This window comes from Bemisia tabaci, chromosome 8 (genome assembly GCF_918797505.1).
Source record: "Bemisia tabaci chromosome 8, PGI_BMITA_v3".
In the NCBI taxonomy this organism is placed as follows: domain Eukaryota; kingdom Metazoa; phylum Arthropoda; class Insecta; order Hemiptera; family Aleyrodidae; genus Bemisia; species Bemisia tabaci.
The window spans coordinates 850,929-873,701 of NC_092800.1; the positions used below are offsets into that span (position 1 = coordinate 850,929).

At 35.9% G+C, this 22,773-nt stretch overlaps 1 protein-coding gene across 1 annotated transcript; it reads left to right on the forward strand.

Moving 5' to 3' along the window:
* The first annotated feature begins 5 nt into the window (after positions 1-5).
* Positions 6-19,489, forward strand: LOC109039292 (uncharacterized). The gene is made up of 7 exons (XM_019054711.2): positions 6-566; positions 1,140-1,358; positions 2,485-2,571; positions 3,386-3,460; positions 9,529-9,690; positions 10,229-10,746; positions 12,621-19,489. The coding sequence occupies exons 1-7, from the start codon at positions 448-450 to the stop codon at positions 12,635-12,637; spliced, it is 1,197 nt and encodes a 398-aa protein (XP_018910256.2). The 5' UTR covers positions 6-447; the 3' UTR covers positions 12,638-19,489.
* The last annotated feature ends 3,284 nt before the right edge of the window (positions 19,490-22,773 follow it).

Genomic DNA, 22,773 nt, shown 5'->3' on the forward strand with positions numbered 1-22,773 from the left:
CGAAATTGCTTAATGCGTCATGTTTTGTTACCACTTTTACTTCTCTGCTGATCGCGAAGTGAAAAGTTGTGAGTGAATAATTTTAATTCTATCCAATTCGTGGAAGAGTATTTAAATTCTACTGATGAAGTAGCTTCTTTCTTACACGTTTAATGCATTGAGAAAACATTCGTGCGACCATTGCAAAATTAATTCCTTTGTTCCGTTCTCTCCCACCATGAAGGACCACAAGTGCAATACTCCATTATCTCTCTGCTTCGTTTAGTTACGATTTACGAGTTCAAGTTTCTTATCGCAAGTTTCCTGTTATGTCTACGGATAGCCACAAAACTTTTTCCTTATCTATCATTTAAAACTTCACAGCTAGCTGTATTCCCAGCCCTCGCTGAAGTCCGAATCAGAAGTCTGTTTTCATGATAAGGACGTGATCAAAATTTTGACCCAATTATGCAAATTCTTTGTGCCATTTGTTGTGAGGTATTCACAAACGATAATTTAAAACAAGTTTGCTCCTGTCCATGCGGACACATATTCCATTCAGGCTGTATTAATCAGTGGTTTGAACGGTAAGTGTCTTTTATCCTTGAGGTGGCTCCTTTCACCTATCGGATGCTATCCTTTGTTTATCATGCATACCTCATGATTTAATTGCCAATCATCAAAGAGGTAATATTCTCACCTCAAGCCAAATAATCTATGACTTAGCCATTAGGTAGCATTAGAGTAAGGAACGTCTTATAGCTTGTTTTTCTGTTTCGCTTATTCCAAGATAAGACCTTAGCAAAAATGTTTTCAAGGTTCTCCCAAAAGTTTGATGTACATCAATGTATTCTTCTCTCGTACACCTTCACCTCGCATCTGTAAAGACGTTAATATCCTATTATGCTGAATGTCCATAAATAAAATAACAACCTAACTAACTATTTGTCTTTTAAGTTGCCTGACAAGGAATCTCGATTGAGTCCAGATTATTTTCCTCTATGTTTCATTTTCTTAACAGAATTTGTGAAGTTTCTATTTCTTTAATACTAGAGCTGCAGGCTTTGATCAGTGTACTTTACCCTGATAATTAGAGCTGAGTCACAACTCACTTTTTTATCCTTTAGTGAAGACTGCTAACCCACTCTCATTTTTTTCAGGGAGAAAACATGTCCCGAGTGCCGGCAAGAAGTCAAAGACAAGAATCTAATACACCTATTCTTCAATGTCGAAGTTATCAGCGGTGATTCTGAAGACACCATCGAATCCCTGAAGATCAAACTTGACGACTTGAATTGCCAATTGTATTCTAAAGAAGCTGATGTGAAATTTTTAAAGCATGACAATGAGAGTTTGTCGGAGCAGATACAGAAATTATCGTAAGTTACCCACTGATAATAAAGGAAACAGTAGCTTGTTAATTGTTTCTCAGTGCTTTTCCTAACCATCTTTTGTATATTGATTTCAGATTATCCTAATAACAATTATTTTATTGATCTTTGATCTTCTGATTAGAACCTCACAGGTATGATGCAGATTAATTATTTTTGAAAAATCCCCCGAAGATTTGTCACGAAATACACTCCTTGCCCAACTAGTCAATCAAGGAAGTTTAAACACTTATTCATCATTTACTTATAGCTGACCAATTGTATTCCGTGTATTTACCCAGAAATATGACACATTTCATTTTCAGCATTAACTGCGACATACCTACTCTCTGAGCATATTTTCGCCTCCTCTTCAAAGATTAGAGTTTTCAACTTCTTCAAAAAACTTCTTTGAATTTTGGACACAAAAACTTCAATTCCGGTAGAAGGAACCCACACTTCCTCATTTTCGATCGCATTTTACAAAAAATTTGATTGTTTATTACTATGAGCTCGCCAAGAATCTTACATTCTCTTCACAAAAAATTAAGAGCTCAGAAAGCACTCTTAGTCTCTCATTCATGGGCCTATAATTTGCTTTTTGCACTAAGTTTTATGGAAGAGAAAACCATTAAACTTCTATTCTCCTGTTCTAATTTTATGAGACAGTTCTTCTCTGCTGCAGGGGTGCTGAAAGCTCCTTACCTTCATATTTCTGCTCACACAAGGCTGCACACTTCATTATTTTCTTCCACAGAGTAGCGCGTGACACAGTTTCCATCACCAAAAGTTATGTGCTTCAGTAATTTTCCTCCAAAAAAGTAATGCGTGAAATAGTTTTCTTTACGCAAATGCCTTCTGGCTTCTTACTTTCCCCCTTTTTTAGGACGATCGAGCAACCCTGCTTTGCTGAATTCAGTTCATTCATAAGCTCTGCAATTCCAGTCTTGCCCATGGTTCACAATTTTCAGTTATTTATTCTCATGTACACTGTGCTTTCTAGTTCAATCAGTACTACTCAAATATCTTCATCCATTATTTCAATAAAGCTCATTCCCCTTAGCTTTGTCGCTTGTGATCGCATTCTTCACTGCCACCAGACAAAATTTGATTCTCTGATTTTTCTTTCAATTAGGTCTCGTCTGAAGGAGATACAGAACAGCCATCAAATAACAGTATCAACACTGGAAAACCGGACACAGTGTCTAAATGCTGTCAAAAGGTAACCAACCACCTATTTTCACTTTATGTTCAAATTATTTATCTTTGTGTGCTGAGAATCCCTCTCCTAGAATAGCACAATGCAGAATCCATTTCTGATTGGATTCCGTCTTTAGGTTTCACGGATGTCACAAACAGGCATAAAGATTACACTATAACCAGTTACAAATATTATCAAGTAGATTGGATCAGGGAGCCAAGGGCAGGAAAGGAATCCAAGAATGATTTGATCAAAGATTACGAAAAATTTTACTAACAGTGTAACATTCCTGCCTGGTAGTGATATTGAGGATCCAAGACTCCGCAGCTCCAAGTATGAAGTGACTTTACAGTAGCTAACAATTGGATTACATTTTGCAATAAGGAACCACTATTTCTGGCTCATTTTAGAAACAACATATATGCCATTGATTTCCCCATGCAAATGAGCGATTGTACGGAAGAGCCAGAGATAGTGGTTCCTTATTGCAAAATGTAATCCAATTTATCTATGGATTTAAACATGACCCTTTTTTCTAGTCTTTTACCGCAGTGTAAGGTAGCTTGCAGATTGTGTTATTTAGATTTACCTCTTTGAGTTTGAATCTTAATCTGCAGAGTAGTAGATGCATGAAGTGGAAAATTAAAAGTTCCTATCCGGCTAAATATTTTTAAGGAATGCACTAATGCAGAAAATAAAATTGGGATAGTCATGTTTGGAAACGTAAGGAAATTTTGAAAAGCTTGCCTTGAACTTGTAAATTATTCTTAGCTATTTTGTATGTTCTTATTAGAGTTTCTCCCTCATTTGAGTTTTCTTTTTTCTCTATTTCTAGGAGGATTGAAGAGCTGGATGAAACGCACAAACGTCTCAAAACTGAAGAGCAGGAAATAATCAGAGTTCAAAAAAGGTATTTTCCTCAAACTCCACAGAAATTGAGTGAACATCGAATTTGGTTCAATATTCTACAGTTGTCTAAACATTATACTCATGGAACACTTTTTCCCTTCCATTGTTGAAGCAAATTAACTACATTTAATTGATCAATTCGCAGAAAATATGACTGATTTCTATGAACACAATGCTCTAGAGGCAGAAACTGAACATTACACCTTTCTTGAATAGAATATTAGGTGCTTGTATATCCATTCTGCAGATAATATGTGCACAATAATAGCACAATCAAGCGCCGGTAGATTTTATGTTGAAGGAGGCACCATTACCGAGGCTATTAATTTGCTTCAGTGTTCCAATTTGCTTGACTGAACTTGACGCAAGGTCATCAGAATCAATCAAATCCATATCAAAACCAGCAGTTGTTGATGAACTGTAACAGAATTTGGCCATCTGGAATATGAGAGAAGGAGTCTGAGTCTAGCCAATTCAACAAGTATGTTATACAGCCAACCACTTTCCGTGCAATGAAAATACTAGTTGCCGAAATTAGCACAAGCTTAATCAGTGAATGATGCCTCTCTACTCGATAAGAATACTCGGTTAACACAGTGCTACATCAGCATTTGGATTTAGCAGAATGTCTGCTTTGAAGTATAGGAACAGTAAAGTCAATGATCGTCCATTTGTAAAACCTGCACCTTACAATTTCTCATAGTTTGGTAAGACCTGAACGGAGAGATCTATGTTTTAGAAAACAGGTCGTAACCAACTGTGACGGTGGAAAGTTCTGAGACTTGCCAATTTTTTTTTATATGCTGAGAGATTAAACAGCTTCTCATTTGATAATTTCGTGTTCGAACTGTCCTTCGTGAGTGAAGTTGATGCATAGAAACAGTTTCTGAGTACATTAAACTCCGAATTATCTGAACTAATGTAGCAGTCGGCCGATTCAGTTAAGGAAAATTTCGGACTAAGCGAAGAGCATCATCGGTATGCTTATTTGGACTCTCTTTATATGTTAAACAAGGAAGAAATTATTACCATTCACTCGGTCTTTAGATAATGAAGAATTAAGCGGAGAATAGTTTGGGCTGTGCCAATGAAGAGTAAGTGAGAGAACATGGCGGTAAGGATTGGAGAAGTTGTCCACAAATGAGTTTGGATAATTGGAGGTTGGAATTATTAGAAGTGAGGATAGTGAGAAGTTTGGGTAATCTGGAGTTTAGATAATCATTGAGATACTTATAACTCGTTTCAGGAGAGATTAAGAGTCACTCTGAGACTTAATGTTTCTGTGGAAGGAAATTTAATCTCAGTAAAGGTTAGAGTGCCGAAGGACTTTCAAGGGCTTTTAGTTTTTTTCTTCTTAAATCCTATCTAATTATTTTAAAAGAGTGCTCTCAGATCAAGACTGTGATGGGGCTTACACTTTAACAGGGTGTCTAGCATCAGGATTTTCTTGTTTCTGTCAGGATTTGAGGTCAATCAGGATTTAATCCCGATTTTATCAGGATTTGAGGAAAAATCAGTCATAAAATCAGGATTTGAGAAAAGTCGACTGTCCGATCGGATTTTTTATGCTTTCGCATACGCTTTTATGCAGAAACTTTAATTGTTCTCCGCAAAAAATCAGAATTTGGAAAAATTATGAAATCAGGAGTTATAAGTCAAAAATCAGGATTTCCCAAAATGAAAAAAACTAGACACTCTGTTTAAGCTGCACAGTTCATCAGAACTATTCGCCTCGTAATCAGCGATTTACAGCTGTTGGGAATATTTTTGTCTTACTGAAGGGAGTGAAAGGCATTTGAAAGCAAAATCAAAGCGAAAACGAGAAAGTCCAAGTCTTATTTAAGACTTCCAAGGCGTTTTCTGTTCCAAAGTTTTTCTGTCTTTTTAATAAATTAATCGTTGAAAATGTGTATCTTTAATCTATGTCTCATCGTATATATCACACTAATATCGTGTAAACATCTTCTCTTAACTCTCAGGTTATCTATTGTAAATTGAGTAAAAACGGTCTTTTTTGATTTAAGGTTTCTAAGTTATTTTAGGCGGGTGTTCGTATAAGAAGGGTAGTTTGAAAACCAAGTAAGTAAACCACATAGTAATAGTAACTAACTCTCTTTATTATCATCGTCACTGACCCTCTACCTCATTGCCATTTTATTGAGAAGTTGTTCAAACTTTCCATTGAAATTGGGAAATTGAAAAATTTGTCTTGATTGGCAACCGCGTCACATCTTTGGTAGCTTTAGCAGTTCTTATTTTACTTTAAAGCCGTTATCTTTAGGTTCAAGTATTTCCTCAGTGTTTGAAATTACTGACAAACGTTAATGGCTTGCAGCTCTCACATTCTGAATGTTTGTCAATGGGTCAGTGGCAAAACATTTCTGCAGAGTATCTGACAGATGTTCTCAACCCAAAATTTCATGTAAAACCAACAGTCCATCAAGTAGCTTAAAAAGCAACTTTAAATAGAGAAAAAGCTGATTTAAGTCTGACTAACCAAAGTCCAGCAGTGGTAATGACGTATCTAGGCCCTGTATCCGACAGGGCTTCAGCGAATCAGTGACTGCAGACTCCCTCATCTAACTACGTTTATCAGACCGCAAAAAATATTCTAATTGGGTCTAGATTTTGGCGATTTTAAAATCGATTTTCTCCATCATTTCGAGTAAAAAAAAAAAAAAAAACAGGAAAAAATTACTCAGAGCTCAATTCACTCAGTACTTGAAGGAAATGAATCGAAAAAATTAGGCGCCACTGACTCATTCAACTTTTAGAACTTCAAAACTATTTTCACAATTCCAAATTGTTTCATGATAGAACTCCGAAGAGTTTTTTGAGGGTTTTCAACCCGAATTTCCGATTATTGGATTTAGTAAAATTTTTATCTTACAAATCAAAATGGCAGTAAAACTGCCTCAACTATACTCTAAGACCTAGAGCTGTCCAATAGAATTGTCAAAACTCTTGTGGGCTGTTGAATGAAAATCCCCATTCAAGAAATTCGCCACGTTTCTAAAAAATTTCAAACACTGTTTTTCCCCTTTCTCTTGCAATTATGATACTCTGTTGGCTTTCAAAAATTGATCGTTGAGGAGCATTATATGTCTATTTTGGAAACAGAGCTTACAAAATTTTTGATACCCCTGCCATCTGCAAAAACTTTGAACCTATTTAAATTACTCGTTCTACACCCATAGAAGACGCTACGTACAAACGAAACTTTTCCATGAAACCCTCTTCATAAATTATAGCTCATGAATCTGTCTGAACTGAATTTTTTTCTCAATTGAACTCATGAGGCTGACTTAGAGACTAAAGTGTAATAGCGACACATTATTGTAGTTGCTTCTACATAAAGTCGAATGAGCCTAAAGTTGTTTGTCCTTTTTCCCCTGCTAAGTCTATAGACACCCTGCCAAATCATTAAATCAGATTATAAACTGAGGAGATCAGGTCTGTCATCCATTAGGCCAAGAATGAGATCAAATGTGAAAAATGGCAATATTCTCAAATTCAAAATGTTAAAAGAAAATAATCACATTTTGTGAAAAGAGAGAAGATTTTTATGAAAATGGAAAGAAAAGTATCTCTATAAATCTACAATTAAAAATCTTCAGAGTGCCCTCTCCTGCTTTGACACCAAAGCGAAGTGACCAAAAAGAAAAGAGATGCTGATTTGTTACTCAGAAACTCATGAATTCAGAAATAACAATTCAGTGACATCCCCAAATTCATATGATTACCTTACCTCCGCATTATTTTTTTCGGAGTCTCTCGCCAGGGACATATCGTGCGGTTAAGTTTCGCTTTTTCCAAATGTATTAAAGCTCGTGCCAAACAGAGGACCATAATTTTTATTTATGCCTGTTTGATTCAAAACTTATTCTCTACTTGAAAGTTGTCTCATCAAGTGTGTTTTCTTGGACAGGAGAAAATGTAGTTTTCGGACGGGAGGCAATAATCGTTTAATTAGGCATAGCGGGCATCAGCCTCCGTGAATGTGAAATTAGAAAATAGACTGCCAGCTTGAAAGTCTTGGGTGTGAGTTGTCCGTTTCGATCAACTCAGACCCAAGATACTCTCACTCCGTCGTGTTCAGTCCGTGCAAGGTGGGGCTACTATTTCCAGGATGATTGTTGGGCTATCATCGGTGTCAGAAGCCTTTAAAAAAGAATTAAAATCTAAGTTGTTCAGGTAAATGTAATGATCTACTATCAGAAATGTGAAACTGAAAAAATTTGAACTGATGTTGAGAACATTTAGTGCTCTTTGCTTCAATTCTACTAAACAAGAAGACTTTATCACACTTTTTCACTTAATCTAAAACGCGGGATTGTTTCAAGATTTACATGTACTCCACAATTGTTAGACTCTTAACTGTGTGGGGAGTTTAAGCACAAAATCGGATATTTCTATCATATCTTATATTCTATCATAACCCAATTATACAATACGATCACATAAATGGTGAGGAAAAAGCTTACATAAAAGTGAAAGACCATCGAAATACTCGCTTTTGCTAAAATTTTGTCCAGCTTTCAGGTTGAACTTTTAGCAAAAATGAGCATTTCAAGAGTTTTTTAATTTTACCCAACTATAAGTTCCTTGATTTAAAAATATGGTCTAAAACGAAGTGTGTCAAGTTGAAAAAAGCTATGCACCTTGAGCTTTTTTTAAAGATATCACTCTCCCAATAATCTTGGATATTGTTTCTCTTTTAAATTGAAACAGCGGTGTGACCAAAATTTGAGTTAATAGAACAGAACTTCTGGTCTGAATTTTCTCTCCTTGATTTTATTCTTTTTTGGAAAATTAAAACCCAGTGGTTTCACTGTTATTTGAGACCAAACTATAAGAAACAAACTCTAGAAAAAATAGTTGAGGTGAAAACCTGTCAAGATTATCTGCTGTGCAATGCAATGTCCGTGATGAAATTTCAGAAGATGAAATGCTACGCTACTTTTATTGTTACATACTTAAAAATTTCTTTTTTTTAAACAAACATATAGTTCAAGTATTTAAAATAATTTTAATTTATCTCTTAGGATTTTCTCCAAGTTTAATAAAAATCCCCTCTCTCATCTATTTTCTATCCGGTGTGTCCTTTTTTGCCAGGTTGTATCAGCATAGTTATTGTAGAGATTCCTTCATGAATGTTACCGCACAGCTGGTCTTGACAGTTTTCAAAATTTCATTCGAATTTTATGATGACATGTTTTTTTCGTTCAAAACTGAGACAATTTGCTCTACCTTCCAAAAATTGGTCAAATTATGTTTAAAGGTCACGTTACATCATCAAAATATAAACTAACCAAGAAATCATTGATGACTCACTGTTGCATTTCTGGCGCATGAAAGGTCTGGAGTAGACGCATGCAGTGACTACAACACTTGATCGATGAATGTGAAACTGTGCCATTCTTGAAAAATGCACCAAAATAAATAGTATCAGAACAGGTTATTTGTTTTGGGTGAAACCATTGGATTTATGAAAGATGGAATGACATAGCCACTAAAGCAGTCTGATGGTCTTGATGAGCCCTCAATTTGTTCGTATTTTGATCGTGGAACTAAGGAATTTTGTTAAATAAACCTCCGCCACGGTACAAAAGACAACCATTACCAACTGAAGTTATCAATCCTCATGTAAAGTATGCAGCGTTTATGCATTATTTGATGCTTTTCAATAAATTATTGTTAATTACACCTGTTTGTTTCTTTTACTTGTTTCAAAGGTTGCATTTGATAAATACGAATACAGTTCGAAGGAATAGAGATTCTGCTATGTTCGAGCCTAGAAGAGTAAAACTGGAAATAATTTTCACATCATTTTGGTTGCAGCTATCTTGTGCTTCAACCTTAACAAACAGTGATTTAGAATGGGGTTTTAATATTGTGACAAATGATATTTAAATTTAAAACATTCACCCCTAAAATTAGTGAATTTCAAGTTCTTAATTTGAACACTAACTGTTCCAAAAATTGATAATTCTAGTCGTGTAACATCAAAATAGTACGTGATATTTTATTCTAAGGAATCCCTAACATGTCTCTTTCTGATCTGTCTAGGGAAATTGACGAATTAACCAGGATCAATGAACTTCTCCGTCAAAAATTGAATGCGGATTACCAAAACCTCGATGATTCAGAGTTACCTCCTTTCAACCGCGGTGATTTTGACGCACCTGGCAGCTCAAGTTTCGGTCTTAAACCACACCACAAGTTTTACAGGTGAGTAAACTTTCTTGTATTTCTTTAGCTGATTCAATTCTATCTGAATTAGATTTAAAATTATTTCTTGCAGGTGAATCTCTCCAAAAGTAAACAACCTTGAAGCAATTGAAGCATTGAAACCTAAAATTATACGCTCAGTTATTTGATTGCTTCCATAATTTTTTCAAGGTGAGATAAGCTGAGATTCTACACACCTTTATCCTTTTTTCAGCTCAGGAGTAGACTTTAACTGCAATAAATGCTTTCTTTTCTACGGTTGCAGTGCTGTCACTGCAATTCCAATTCGTTCTCAATTAATGTATTTGTTTTTTTGAAAAATCCAAAAATTTTGCAACAAATTCAAGGGGGCTCGATCCAAAACTTTTGGTCAAGAAGATTAATTTTGCAATTAGAAATACTACATGTCCGAGTTCATATCAGAGTACCTGGTTCATATTTATCTCTCGGCTTTATACCTCAGTTCTTATTTTATTAAAAAGTAATCAGCTCTTGAATTCAATTCATGATTTAAATGAACTTAAATCTCTGTTTTCAGGAACATGGGTGATGAAGAAACAGGCGGCTATCCCTTCTCCTCCCTTGCCTTTCCCTACAAGCACCAAGACCCTCTCGGTGGTGCTCAGCCGATCTCATTAGTCAAAAAGCAGCCATATCACGGCCATCCATCTCGCTCACATTCCGACCAGCCCATCCCAGCGCACCATCATCCCTCATCTTACCTCCCTCACTCATCCAAATCCCAGTTCCACTCCCAACCCAAAATCTCACACCTGCCTCCGCACGGCCGCGCTCGCTCTTTTGACTCGCCTCATCTGTACCCTGGTCAACTAGATCTGCCGTCCAGCTCAAAGAATGTTCCTAAATCAGACCTGCCCTTCTACGGCTTCCCATCTTCGTCGTCTTCGCAATGTCCACCCTGGCTTGCTCCGATGCCGCAGTCAGGATTTTTGAACTCGTCGGAGGGCTTTGTGCCTCCGCTCTCACAGCGCTACTCCTCATCGTATCAGTACCCTAAGGAACAAGACGACATTGTTCCGTTCCCTTCATCCTGGGGTAAATATTATTAAGCGCTCAGCTATCTTATGATTCATGGACCATCGATTACCCTTCTTGCTCTGTACCTCCGTTCGCCAATCAGCTTGCTCGTCAGTTGGCCCAGTGTGTTCAGCAGAGTCTCTCATTTGCTTGAATCCCAAGGTTTTCTGGCTTGTCATCGTCTTGCAAACTCTCTTCCATCATTGTCTTTTTGATGAGGCAGCATTTTAATTGTTGCTTGTAGCTCCTTTTAATTTACTTTTTGGTTACTTTTTCTTTCCTTTTTATTAAATTTTCTTTATCCTGTAGGAAGAACTTATTCTCATATAGTTTTCAGTTTTTCTTCTGAATTAGTAAGCCATGCATGGGGAAATCAACTCTGATGTAAAAGTAATAAGTAATAACAGAGCTTTTTACATCCTCCCTTAATGTTAGGGTGAATGCAAAACTGCATTTTCTGATTGAAAACAAAGATATTGATGCATGGCTGACAAATTATTTTTTTTAAACTGCCATTCACTATGAATTCAGCAGTTTTAAAGAGTTGCAAATTAATTACAGATATACTTATTATTTTCTCATCTCTCTATCTTTTTTTATGATCTGCCGATTTGGATTTTAAATTCCAAGATTTGACCCTTTTTTTTTCATCAGGTTAATTACTTTACCTCACAGCAAGGTAAAATTACAGTGAAAAAGGAGTTTTTATCCTAAAAAAAGTAGTGAATTTCTATAAGAATTTTATCCTTAAGGGGTATCACGAATTTCTATTTTATTTTGGATGGTTGCGTTCACATCAAAGGTGGGTGAAGAAAATATTTGATTGTAGGATCTGGTGAATACATAGAAACGTAGGGAGGCTTGAATTCGGAATGTGGATCTTGCGTTTGTGAAAGGGGAAGAGCGCAGGTGACAAACAAATTTGATCAACTACAAGACATCTTTATGAAAAATAAAACCGAGCCGGCAAGAAGAAATATTGTGAACACATAACTTTCCATTTAGTAGGGTTCTCCCCCCCCCCCCCCCATCCCTCAACGTCATCATTCGTTTATTCTCATCACATAAGTACATATTTACCTTTCATTGCATTCCCACAATTTCTCACATCCCTGTAATCTGTAGATAATTTCTCAATCATACCTCAAATTCAAAGGTTTTTTCAATTTTTAAAACTTGGATCGGATGTCCTACCAATGAACTCTAGATTAATTCTGCATGGTATTTCTGTCCTATTATATCCCCAAGCTATTGGACGTGAAATTTTAGAGTTCTATTTTAGGACTCCTGTGTAGAAATACACTGCTTCCTTTGATATCCCGGAGATTCACGGTCAGGCCAAAATCAAGCGGGTTACAATGCTGTGATTTGATTTTGACTGTCCCATCTCCTTAAACCATCCAACACATTGACTGCCATGTGAGGCGTATGAGCCCAGTGCTTAAGTGCCCTCATAGTACCACCAAAATATTACCTTGTTCAGAATACGAGGTAGTGAAAAACCAAAAAGAAAAATGAAAAGTATCTTGTGTGGTCCAACAATGTATCAATACACTTTGGTCCGGGAACTGATAGCGCCTCGCAAATGGGGTGCACATTCCCATCAACACCTTTGCAGTCAGAATACCAATTATCAATATTGTTTTTTGCCCAGTTTTTATCAGAAATGGGTCAAACAACAATTGATAGTTTGGGCTTACGTGGGTTGGTAATACGCTTATGTATTTTCTATAATCCTTTCCTCTATTTTGGAATTTTTGAAGCTTGATTTCAAAGAAAATTAGGTCTCATTGGCGCAATACCAATTGTTCTTTACATCAGGCTGCAGAAATTCGGGAGTAGAGTACTTTGTGAAGCTAATTTTGCGTCTTTTTTTTCTAATTTTGTTCCAGTGTTAGTAAAACAGTAGCCGGTTAAAGCGAAATGCTTTTAAAGAAGGAGTAGTATCATATTTAGTAGGAGGCACAGTAGGCAGTTAGGACGGAGAAGCAACTTATCTAGCGGAGAAAACTTGATTTGTTGTTGTTAGTACTAAAGCTTCCTCAAAGGTAATTATTGGGTTCTCCTTGAAAGAATTAAAATGTTTCGTTTGAATTTATGCTGATATCTTAAGGAGTTCAGTCTATTTCGTTGAAACTCCTGAAAATCAAGAGAGCGGTCTTCATCTGGATGATAGCACTAATATGGAATTGTATTGTGTGCTCATCATGACTAAACAGGTTGCTCTGCTTTCTCATGATTGAGGTCCTGAATGCAAAAAAAAGAGAGTGGAAAAAAAACGCAATCCCCCAATAAATGCGTTTGCACTTTTCAAACCTCTCTTTGAGGAGTCACATTCTGGTGATTGTGTATACCTAACATTAGGCTCGGACCGTTTTCTTGAAATTTCAGTATCAATCTGCTGAGACTAAAAATTATTTTTTCAGCTCCACTCACATGTTTAACTTACTTACATGTTTAAAAGACTTCAGCTGGTCCAAAAAAAAAAAGCCTATTTAACATATTTCTGTAGGATCCTAAAAGTAAATCTCCCAGGTCTACTTGCGCACTAAGCGGGTGCATTCTTTGTAGCATCTTTTCTCAAAAGTAATTAATCAGCGAGAGAGGTATTTCTTCGCTGTTTATTTCAGCTGCTCTGTTCTTTTAATCAGGTTTAAGAAGCAATAATTTTGTTTGTGTAATGAAAGAGATGCAAATACATTTTTCAGTTCATTTCTTATGAGTCAGGATCTTTTTTTTTTTGCATAGGTATTTTCTTAATGAATCTTTCAACGTTCAAAAATATTATTTAGGAACAAATTATTTCTACTTGTTAGAGAAATTTTGTGTCTTGAAGTCTATATTTGGTAAAAAGTTTATTTTTAAAGTCTATACTTAGTGTGATTTATGTACTGGCACTTCGTAATACCTAGCATTCATGTACAATTCAAACGAGAACATTTGTTGTAAATTCAAGTTCAAGCCTTCTAAATTTTACGAAATCAAGGAAAATAAAAACTACAATTACATGGATTTTTGAATAGCACTGAGCAAGAGAGAGAATGGATCAAATGTTGTAAAGACATGATTGTCACAACTTCCCAATGCAAACAAGGCTCCTTCATACAAATTGACCAGAGCTTATTCTAACTGTATCTTACACTTCAATTCATTTGTCTTTTGTTTTTGATTTTTTGTATCAGTCTTTCTGGTTTTGAACAGATACTGAAAAAATATTGAAGTACTTAGATTTTTATTTTACTGGTTTAATATGTGGGAATGTTGAAGTGACAGTGGCCAGCAGCACTAATAAGACGTGTAGGCAGTAAAAAGGTCATACAGGTTTGATAGCTTTAAGCTCAGGTGTAACATGTAACTGTTTGGCTTTTACATACACAAAAATCGATGTGCATGCTGTCATGGACAGTAGATCGGCCTTTCAAAAATCTTTTTTCGGAAATTTTTTCTGTTCGGCCAAGTTGATCAACATGGTGTTCGAACATTGGTTTCAATGTCTCTTGCATATTTCGGTTTTTGTCCTTTCCGAGTGGTTTATGTTTTGCCTCTTTAATTCATTCTTATTTTCCACCTGAGTAAAACTTGAAGGAATTTTGGCTTAGTTTTCATCTCAAGAATGATAGTTACACTTCCTAAGGATCCTTTCCAAGCATCAAAATCATGTCTTCTTGTAGAAACTGCTCTTGTTCACACATTTTCATCAGAAAAACTGATATCTTTCATTGATAGCAATTATGACCTAGTAAAGTCCAGAAAAATTGTGAGCTCTTCTTTGGCTAGCTTTATCCCAGTTTAATTGTCTTGTTGTCTGTAATGATTCCATTTCATCTCCAACAATTTTCAAATCAAGGAAATTGTCAGGTATTTTGGTTTTTTCATGAAAAATACACTCGGAACAACTGTCGGATTCTCTGCAGAAATGTTATAGCACTGACCCATTACACTTCATATGGCTGTTCAGTATTTAAGAGCGCAAGGTCACTGTCTGTTTGAAAGGTATCGCATTAACAAGGGAACTTTCTATGATAATCAAGGTTCCAACAGATACACACTCATCAGAGCCTTACTCATCAGGGCCTATATAAGTACCAGTGCTCGTCTCAAGGTTTTGATCTAGAAAACATTTCTGTATTAAGTTCACTACCTACTTTATTGTTCTGTAAAAATATTTGTTAGAATTAAAAAAAAAAAAAAATATGTATTTTAATAAAAACCAGGAAGTGAGAACCTCTTGATTTGGAACCCAGTAATTTAGTACTGTCTCTGTACTACTGTAGTCCTCAGAAATGACTTTTTTTTGCTTATTGCAGAGCAGTTATGTCATTCACTATGAACTTAAGCGAGAGGTGATCTTAATAAACTTTATGCACCTCATCTGGTGAAAGGAGCAATTGTACAGAAATTGAAACGCTTAATTTAATTTATTTTAAATCTCTCGTGAAAGTATTGTGTGATCATTTTCAATATTGTTTCCCCCATATTTTTGTACCTGTTAAATTTTCTTGTTAGCTGTAGGGCAAGAGTCTACTTTTTCATTTTGTACATAATCATTTTCGTCGTTAGCACCTATTGTTTATTAAACTTTAATAATGTATCTAATTTAATTTCTCCCATCCGCTCGTTCATGCGGTTTTTATCACACAGGATTTAAGTTTGATTTTTATTCATTTTATGTACGTATCTGTTTTTCACCTTCGCTATTCTCTTCTATCTGCTAATCCGTACTTTTGTCACCAGAGATACACAGTGAGAAACTTTTCTGCTCTTTATATTCTTTTCACTGAAATTACAATGTAATTATGGTGTGTCTTTCAGAGGTTATTGTTTATCATTCTACTGATAGATTCAGAATTTATAATTTTGTTGTTTCGCTGATGTTTTATTTTTATTCAAATCATGCTGTTTCAATCCCTAACTTATTACACCCACTGGTGCATCTAGGTTAGTTTTAGCTGGTTGTATTTTGTGACAAGAATTTTGTTGGGAACTTCTAAAGTCTAAAATTTTGTGTATTCAGTATGGTGAGCCGTGGGCTTTATAGTCTGCCAGGCATCCCACCACATTCATGTTTTTCCTGATGTTGTTTGTTAAATAATTGGGTGAATGTAGGGATTATTTCCCGCTTTTCAATTTGAAATCATTTCAATCTTTGAAGATTTTGGCTTCAATTTTTAGTCTTTAAAATTTATAACTGTACCCAGTAAAGATAAGCTTTCAAAAACATCAGCAAAATTTTTGGTTTCATTTTCGAGACCAAGTAAAGATGTGATCAGTGCAAGTAAAAATTAACTTTCCTCTCAGTAAAAGAAGAGCAATCATGTAAAATCTTTGCTTTTGGATTTTTGGCTCCAGTTTTTTCAAAGTTCTACGGGGACTAGATTAAGATTTGATCAGCACAGGTAGAAGTCAACTTTTTTTTCGGTGGAAGAAGAGCTGTCATGTACATAATTATATCTTTACTTTTGGGTTCTTTGGCGTCGGATTTTAAAACTTTCTCTAGAGAAAATATGTTCTTTTCTTGGATTTGTTTTCTTACTCAGAGGTTCTAGCAATATCACAAATTACAGCAGTTTTGATACTTATCAAATTAATGCCTGTATTCACCTCATAGGAACAGATGCAAACCCACAACTTTAGATTTCTATCTTTTGTCAACTACTTGTTGAAGTTGCTGAAGAGCAGTTAGTTTTAAACAGAATCATTCAATTTTTTATCATTTAACAGTTACCCAATTACTTTGTTGAATTATCTGTCTGTCAGCTTCCGTTAGTAGTGATGTATCTGAGGTGCTGCTCAGTTGAATAAGTTTTTATCAGTGGCGTGGTGTACTTCATGATATATCGATTAATCTGAAATTTAAACCTATGAAAAAGGATCGATAAACAGGGTGCTTGTAGCGAACACCTTAATAATCGATTCTTTACCACAGTTTAAAATGGGGAATAATCGATAATCGATCATTCACACCGCGCCCCTGATTTTTATCTGTGGATTGTATATTTAAGTATACGTTACTTTGTGTCTGTATTTCTCGGCAATTCTCGCTCTTTTATTTTAAATGAGTACTGTAATTTTAAAACTCGTCTCTCAATTTAACGTTTTCTTTTTGTAGCTGTATTTGATTTATTTTTGTATGTATTTGTTTTTTCTCAGACCATTACCTAGCAAAGTGTGTTTACTTTCCTAAAGTCATTGTAGCAAAACAGTAGAAATCCACTAATGTTAGTAGAAAAACAATCATCTTGACTTGCAACGAAGTAAATCTCCTGTCTCAGCAAGAAAACCAATCACTTTTATCACATTCAAATTGAACCGATGTTTCTCTTAAAGGCTCAAGAACCAAAATCTAAGTTTCGAGTAACACAGAAAAAACTGTGCCATTCAGCATGCGTTTAATTTTTTTAGCCCAAAGAATTAATGTGTCTGAATAATACCTACCAGAACTGGGCTCAAAGATTGAATGCATGCCGAATCGCACACTTTTTTCCATTTTTCTCGAAACTTGGATTTTATGCACTAACCCTCTTAAGAAAAATATAGGCTCAATTATGATTTGGTTCAAAGCCTATCAAGATTGTTTTTCCAAGGGTACTTTTATTTGTAAGCTGTATGTCTTGCCAATGGAATGATGAAGTAGAGAAAATTTTGAATGCATCAAACAAAGTAGGTACATGCATCCCTACTTTCACCATTAATATTCACTTGATGTAAGAGCTCACTATCATTTGAACCCAAGAACATCTTTGCTCATTCCTGAAATTTGTCTAGATATTCCTTTAAAATACAGGCAGAATCCAAGGTAAATGAGATGAAGGTATGCCCTTCCCCTATTTGAGCACCCAAAACCGACAAAACTCTCAGTTCCGTCGGTCTCGTTTCGGGTGGAAAGTTAGGCCCAGGCAGAAGGATGGACCTATAAGAATCGAATATTACATTATTGAACCCTGTTTCAAACTTCTCGCCAAGATTGATAAAAGATCTATGTCACCAAGCTTTTTGTTGGTCTTGGATGGTCTGTATCCAGAAGCGATTTTGCAAGGTGGAAACGTTGTTTTTACTCCATTTAAATCCGTTAAAAATATCGATCTTAGGTTATTTAATTGAAGGAAAAACAGTGTTGCCAATTTACAAGAATCGCCACTGTCTGAATCAGCAGAGCACTCTTTCGTTTCATTTACCTCGGTAAAATCGATCTGTATGTATAATTGTATAGTTCTCATCTCTTTAAAATTAAAATACCTGTAACAAATGAGAAAATATGAGAGAAGAAACACTGTTTACTTGTTGAATGAACCATAACTTATTTATTGTAAATTGCATTTGCTTAAGTACAGATGTGAATGAATATATCCTTGTCTCCTCTGACAACGATATGTATGTATTTCATAAGTTCAGAATTTAGATGGAAAGTGTCCGTGCCTCTGCAGGTCCTCTGCCATGGACATGTAAGAATTAAGGATTCGCTTGTAAGTGCCAAAATTGTTCTTCACGCTAAATTATCATCACTTATCGAGATCATGAATCTTATAGTAGGTACATACCACCTAGTTTTACGTTTGTCAGGTACATACGTGGATGTATGTTTTCGCATACTGTATGGTGTTAGATATCCTGTTTGTAAATTTTCACATTTCTTTTTTTTCCAGTATTTTAAGAGATTTTTTTTGTCATCTTAGGTTCCCAAACTGATCATGTAAGTCATTATGGTAGAGTGGTGAAGTCAATCCTAACTTACTTATTTGTGGATTTTTAATGAGCCTCACAGGTGATCAGTCAAGGGAGTTAGTGAAGATATCAAACTTTAACTCAGTCAAATTCCTAAACTTACACTTTTATAATGCTTTGAAAATTAATAATTTTTGGCACTTAGTTCACGGAAATTTTTTCAAAATAAAAGACCTTTAAAACAAAAATACACTAATGCAAGCTGGGTCAATCCTTTTGTCGAAGGAAAATAAAGTATTGGTTTTGTTTTTCCACAAGAATCAAGTGAACCCAACACTCTTCTATTATCCTGTTCCAATTGAATAATTAAGGTCGGTCGGCTGAAATATTTTTATCCATGGTGGGTCTTAAATGGCGGTTGCTTTTAGTAGAAACTGAGTCTCCCCATTGTGCAATGAACACTGAAGCTCTTGTGCTGAATGCATTGAGTTGAAAATGTATGTAAAAGTCTCAAGTGTTGAGTTTTTTTCCTCCCCTTTCACCCTGTTTTTCTACTTCAATTATAGCCGCTGACTTTTTCCTGAAATGATAACGTTCAAAGGAAGCCAGTTTTTGTCTCTCGCTGTAACTCGTGCAATACCAATCCAAGTTCTTTGTAAATGACTTACAAGTACAACAAATGTTAAATATTATATGATACCTCAAGTTAATAGTAGAAGTTTCCTAGACCGAGAGCCTTTGCCCCTTATCTGAATGTGAAAAATTTCTATTCAAAGATTAAAATTCACATTATTCGTACGGATCTTCTCACTTATCCTTAAATCACGTTTCATTCTGTTCTAACTTTGTAATGATAATTTTTAAACTCATTTCATCCCATTTCTCTCTTCAAGTGACCCTTTTTATTATACATTTAACGAATTATTACTATTTCTTTTTATTTCATTGGTTTTCTAAGGATTTATGCCAGATGTATGCTCTCCTTGTTTTCCTCTTAAAATTTAATTATTAGAGTAGGGTACTCAAATTCTTTTGTTGAAGATTTACCTGTTACAAAAAAGTGCTTTTATTCACCAATAAATAAAGTATATTTGTGTAATTCGAGTTTTATTGGATTCCCAAACCTATTCATTAGTATCGACTTACTTAATGATGTGTATTTGCTTTATTAAAAAAGGCTCTCTTTCCTAATTTAGTTCAATTTCTTTTCACTCATGCTTGCTGTAAGTTCTGAAGATTCAAAATAATTTTATCTGTTTTATATCTCAACTTCATTTGGTAGCTATACTTCTTTTCCAGTTTAAAGGGTTTTAGGTAAACCGTTGATGATTCTTCGTTCTCGTGAAGAAATTATTTTAGTCGTTTGTCCCTGCGTGGGTTTTTTGTTTCATTATTCCTGAAAGTACCTACTCTACCTAAAATGATTACTAAATATTAATCAATTAGTATTCATCATATTTTCTACCTGTTAAAGGAAATCAAACCGAGTAGTTTGTTTGAATAAATAGATCCAGGACACAGAAGCGAAGTAAAAACAACAAATTCAAAATTTTAAAAATTCACAATTTATGAATGAGGATAGATTTTACATTGAGATTTTACTGGTTTAAGTAATGGGCACTTGCATCTCATAAATAAATTCTGAAAATTAATACTTGGAGCTTGCATGAATTTAGAATGGAATTTCAATAGAGGCACATGATGACATACAAGCTTAGTAGGAAAGGCGAATTGAAGCACTTAAATAAAGGAAGTATCCTTGTCTAACAGCTTGAAACTCAGTACAAAGAAGTTACTATCGGATCAAGAAGACAGTTTGCAATTAGACATGAAATTTTAAAAAAGAAAACCAATCTGCAAGCAGAAAAAAGAACGAAAAATTATTCATATTTTGTCAAACTTGGTAGTTCAAGTAGGTGGTACAAATGATTCACTCTTAATTGTAGTTCAGTATTTGGGGATATTATTCCTAATATCCTTTCTTCTTGAAAGTTACTAAGTGAATGAATAGCCTAGAGTCCTGTTAAGACGAAGCTCCTAAAGCCCTAAGGCGTTCCTAAGAACGAGTTAAATGTGTATTTTTCAAAAACATAATCATCCGCGCTTCCCAGTGCATTTGTTGCATACACGGCAAAATTGAAGGCGAACCCAAAGTAAGCGATGTCTCGTGTGGATGGCACATGATTGATCACCCTTTTTGTGTCACCATTCAAAATCCTTATTCAGAACTAAAATTTCTTGCTCGATTTATCATAATGACCACTAGTTTCCCTGTGCACATAAGTGGTTTTACAAATGAGCCAGAAATGAATTACTTCCTAATCGCAAAACGCAGTTCAAATATACAATTGGTTGAAGTAAAGAGGAAAAAGAGAAAAAAAATGCGTACCTATATTTATTTCTGATTGCAACATTGTTGTGCTCAGCTCACAATTTATTTTTCTATGAGAAAACCAGCCATTAGTTTTTATATGTTGTTGTGAATTCCCCCCTCCCCCCCCCATCGAGAGGCTCACAGAATAATCAGAGGCTTTTTTACTTAGTATTTTCAAAATATAAAATATTTTAAAATGTACTGGTATCAAAATATAAAATATTTTAAAATGTGGTACTGGTATCAAAATATAAAATATTTAAAAGTATGGTACTGATATTATGAATTTTTTCGACTATGGACAGCCGCAATTGACTTGCATGTTTTGTAAATTAATAGCGCAATTGATTTTAGTGCATCCTATTCTTGTGGCAAAACAGAGCAGATAACTTCCGAAGATGACTTCCGGCAGAAAATCTGCGTTCAAATTCTAAAAGAGCGGATCAAATTCAGCAGATTTCGACGTTTCCACCCCCGGACGTTGATGATTTTATGCTCACATAGGTAATTGGGCGGCGTGCAGTGAAAAGTGAATGCGAACAGGGTTCTTGCTATCTGGGGAAGGGGTAACAGACATCCTGTTGTCTCTCTGTCTGAATTCGGGCGGCACGCGCTGATAGTTCTCGAATCGAAGGAAAAGATAAGCAAAACCCGACGCATCCGACGCCAACATAGACAGAATTTAGTCTGCAGGCGCAGACACCCTAGCGCGAGCCAATCAAAATCCGTGTTGATCGGGAGCAGTCAACTCCACTCCCCCCACTACACGCCGATCGTGTCATGCAGTGCAGATTCATCGAAGTTCCGGCCAATCCGGCATTTTCCGGTCGGTGTTTGCTTGAGTCGGTTGCAATGTCTCGCGTTCTGTCGGAGTGGAGCCCTCATGGCTGCAAGTGATTTTCTTTTCATGAAAGGTTTCAAGACTCTTTTACATCGTATCTCGTTGCTTATCTCGTTTGTTTCGCGAAAACTCTTCGGTGTGTATGGAAACGATCGTCGGCGTTCGCTCTAGTCGGTCGCAATGTCTCGCGTTCTGTCGGAGTGAATCCCTCATGGCTGCAAGTGATTTTTTTTTCATGAGAGGTTTCAAGACTCTTTTACATCGTATCTCGTTGCTTATCTCGTTTGTTTCGCGAAAACTCCTCGGCGTGTATGGAAACGATCGTGTGAAGTAATTCGTCGCTTGAATTGAGTCCTCCTCGAAAGTTACTAATTTGTGCGCGGTGTCCGAGTGGATATTGAATGAAGGCAACTGATGCCCAAAATTACCATCAAATTTCTTAGTTTCGTCGTTTTCGGCATTTACTTTCGCCGTGTGTGGCTCGGTGCCCCGTGCGTTTCGCGGAAATTATTCAGCCATGTAAGTACATGAAAACGATCGAGCCTATTAATTTGTCATTGACTCGAAAGATGGTCGCCATTGACAGTTTCTCTTTCTCTCGAAATTTTTGGTAATTCGTTCCCGACGTGTGAGTGAACTGGATTTGGATTACTGATATTTGGTAAATTCAAAATTTTCATCGATTTCCGTAGTTTCCAGTGTTTCGGTGTGCCTTTGTGAACCTCTCTATTTTCTTTTGATCATATTTTTCGCGGGATTTTCTTCATTTTCGGTGCGCCTACGTGAAACTCTCCATTTTTCTTTGATCTTATTCGCGCGGGATTGTCTTCGGTGTTCAGTGCTGTTGAGGGAGGGGGTAGGGGAGGGATTCGGTAGTGAAGCTCGTCCCTTGTGTCGGCGTATTTCTGTTTTCTGTAAGTGCGTCGCGTCGCGGCAAGTGTTACCTAGACACAGTATAGGGTGTGTGTGTGTGTGTGTCTGCGTCTCCTTCTCAATCTACCTACCAGGATTATTTTGATAAATATTTCCATACCATTTGAAGGAGTCGGATACCTTCATAGCTTCCTTTGATGGGTGCATATCTTGGCGTGCGGTCTGGATTCAGGTCAGAAGTATTAGCACATAACTTACTTAGATTCTGCTCAGATTTGGTGTCATGATTGCAAAA

Coding starts and splice junctions, on each gene's coding strand:
- LOC109039292 (XM_019054711.2), top strand. CDS start 448: ATGCAAATTCTTTGTGCCATTTGTTGTGAGGTATTCACAAACGATAAT. Junction 1,359..2,484: donor GAGCAGATACAGAAATTATC/GTAAGTTACCCA, acceptor TCTTTCAATTAG/GTCTCGTCTGAAGGAGATAC. Junction 9,691..10,228: donor CCACACCACAAGTTTTACAG/GTGAGTAAACTT, acceptor CTCTGTTTTCAG/GAACATGGGTGATGAAGAAA.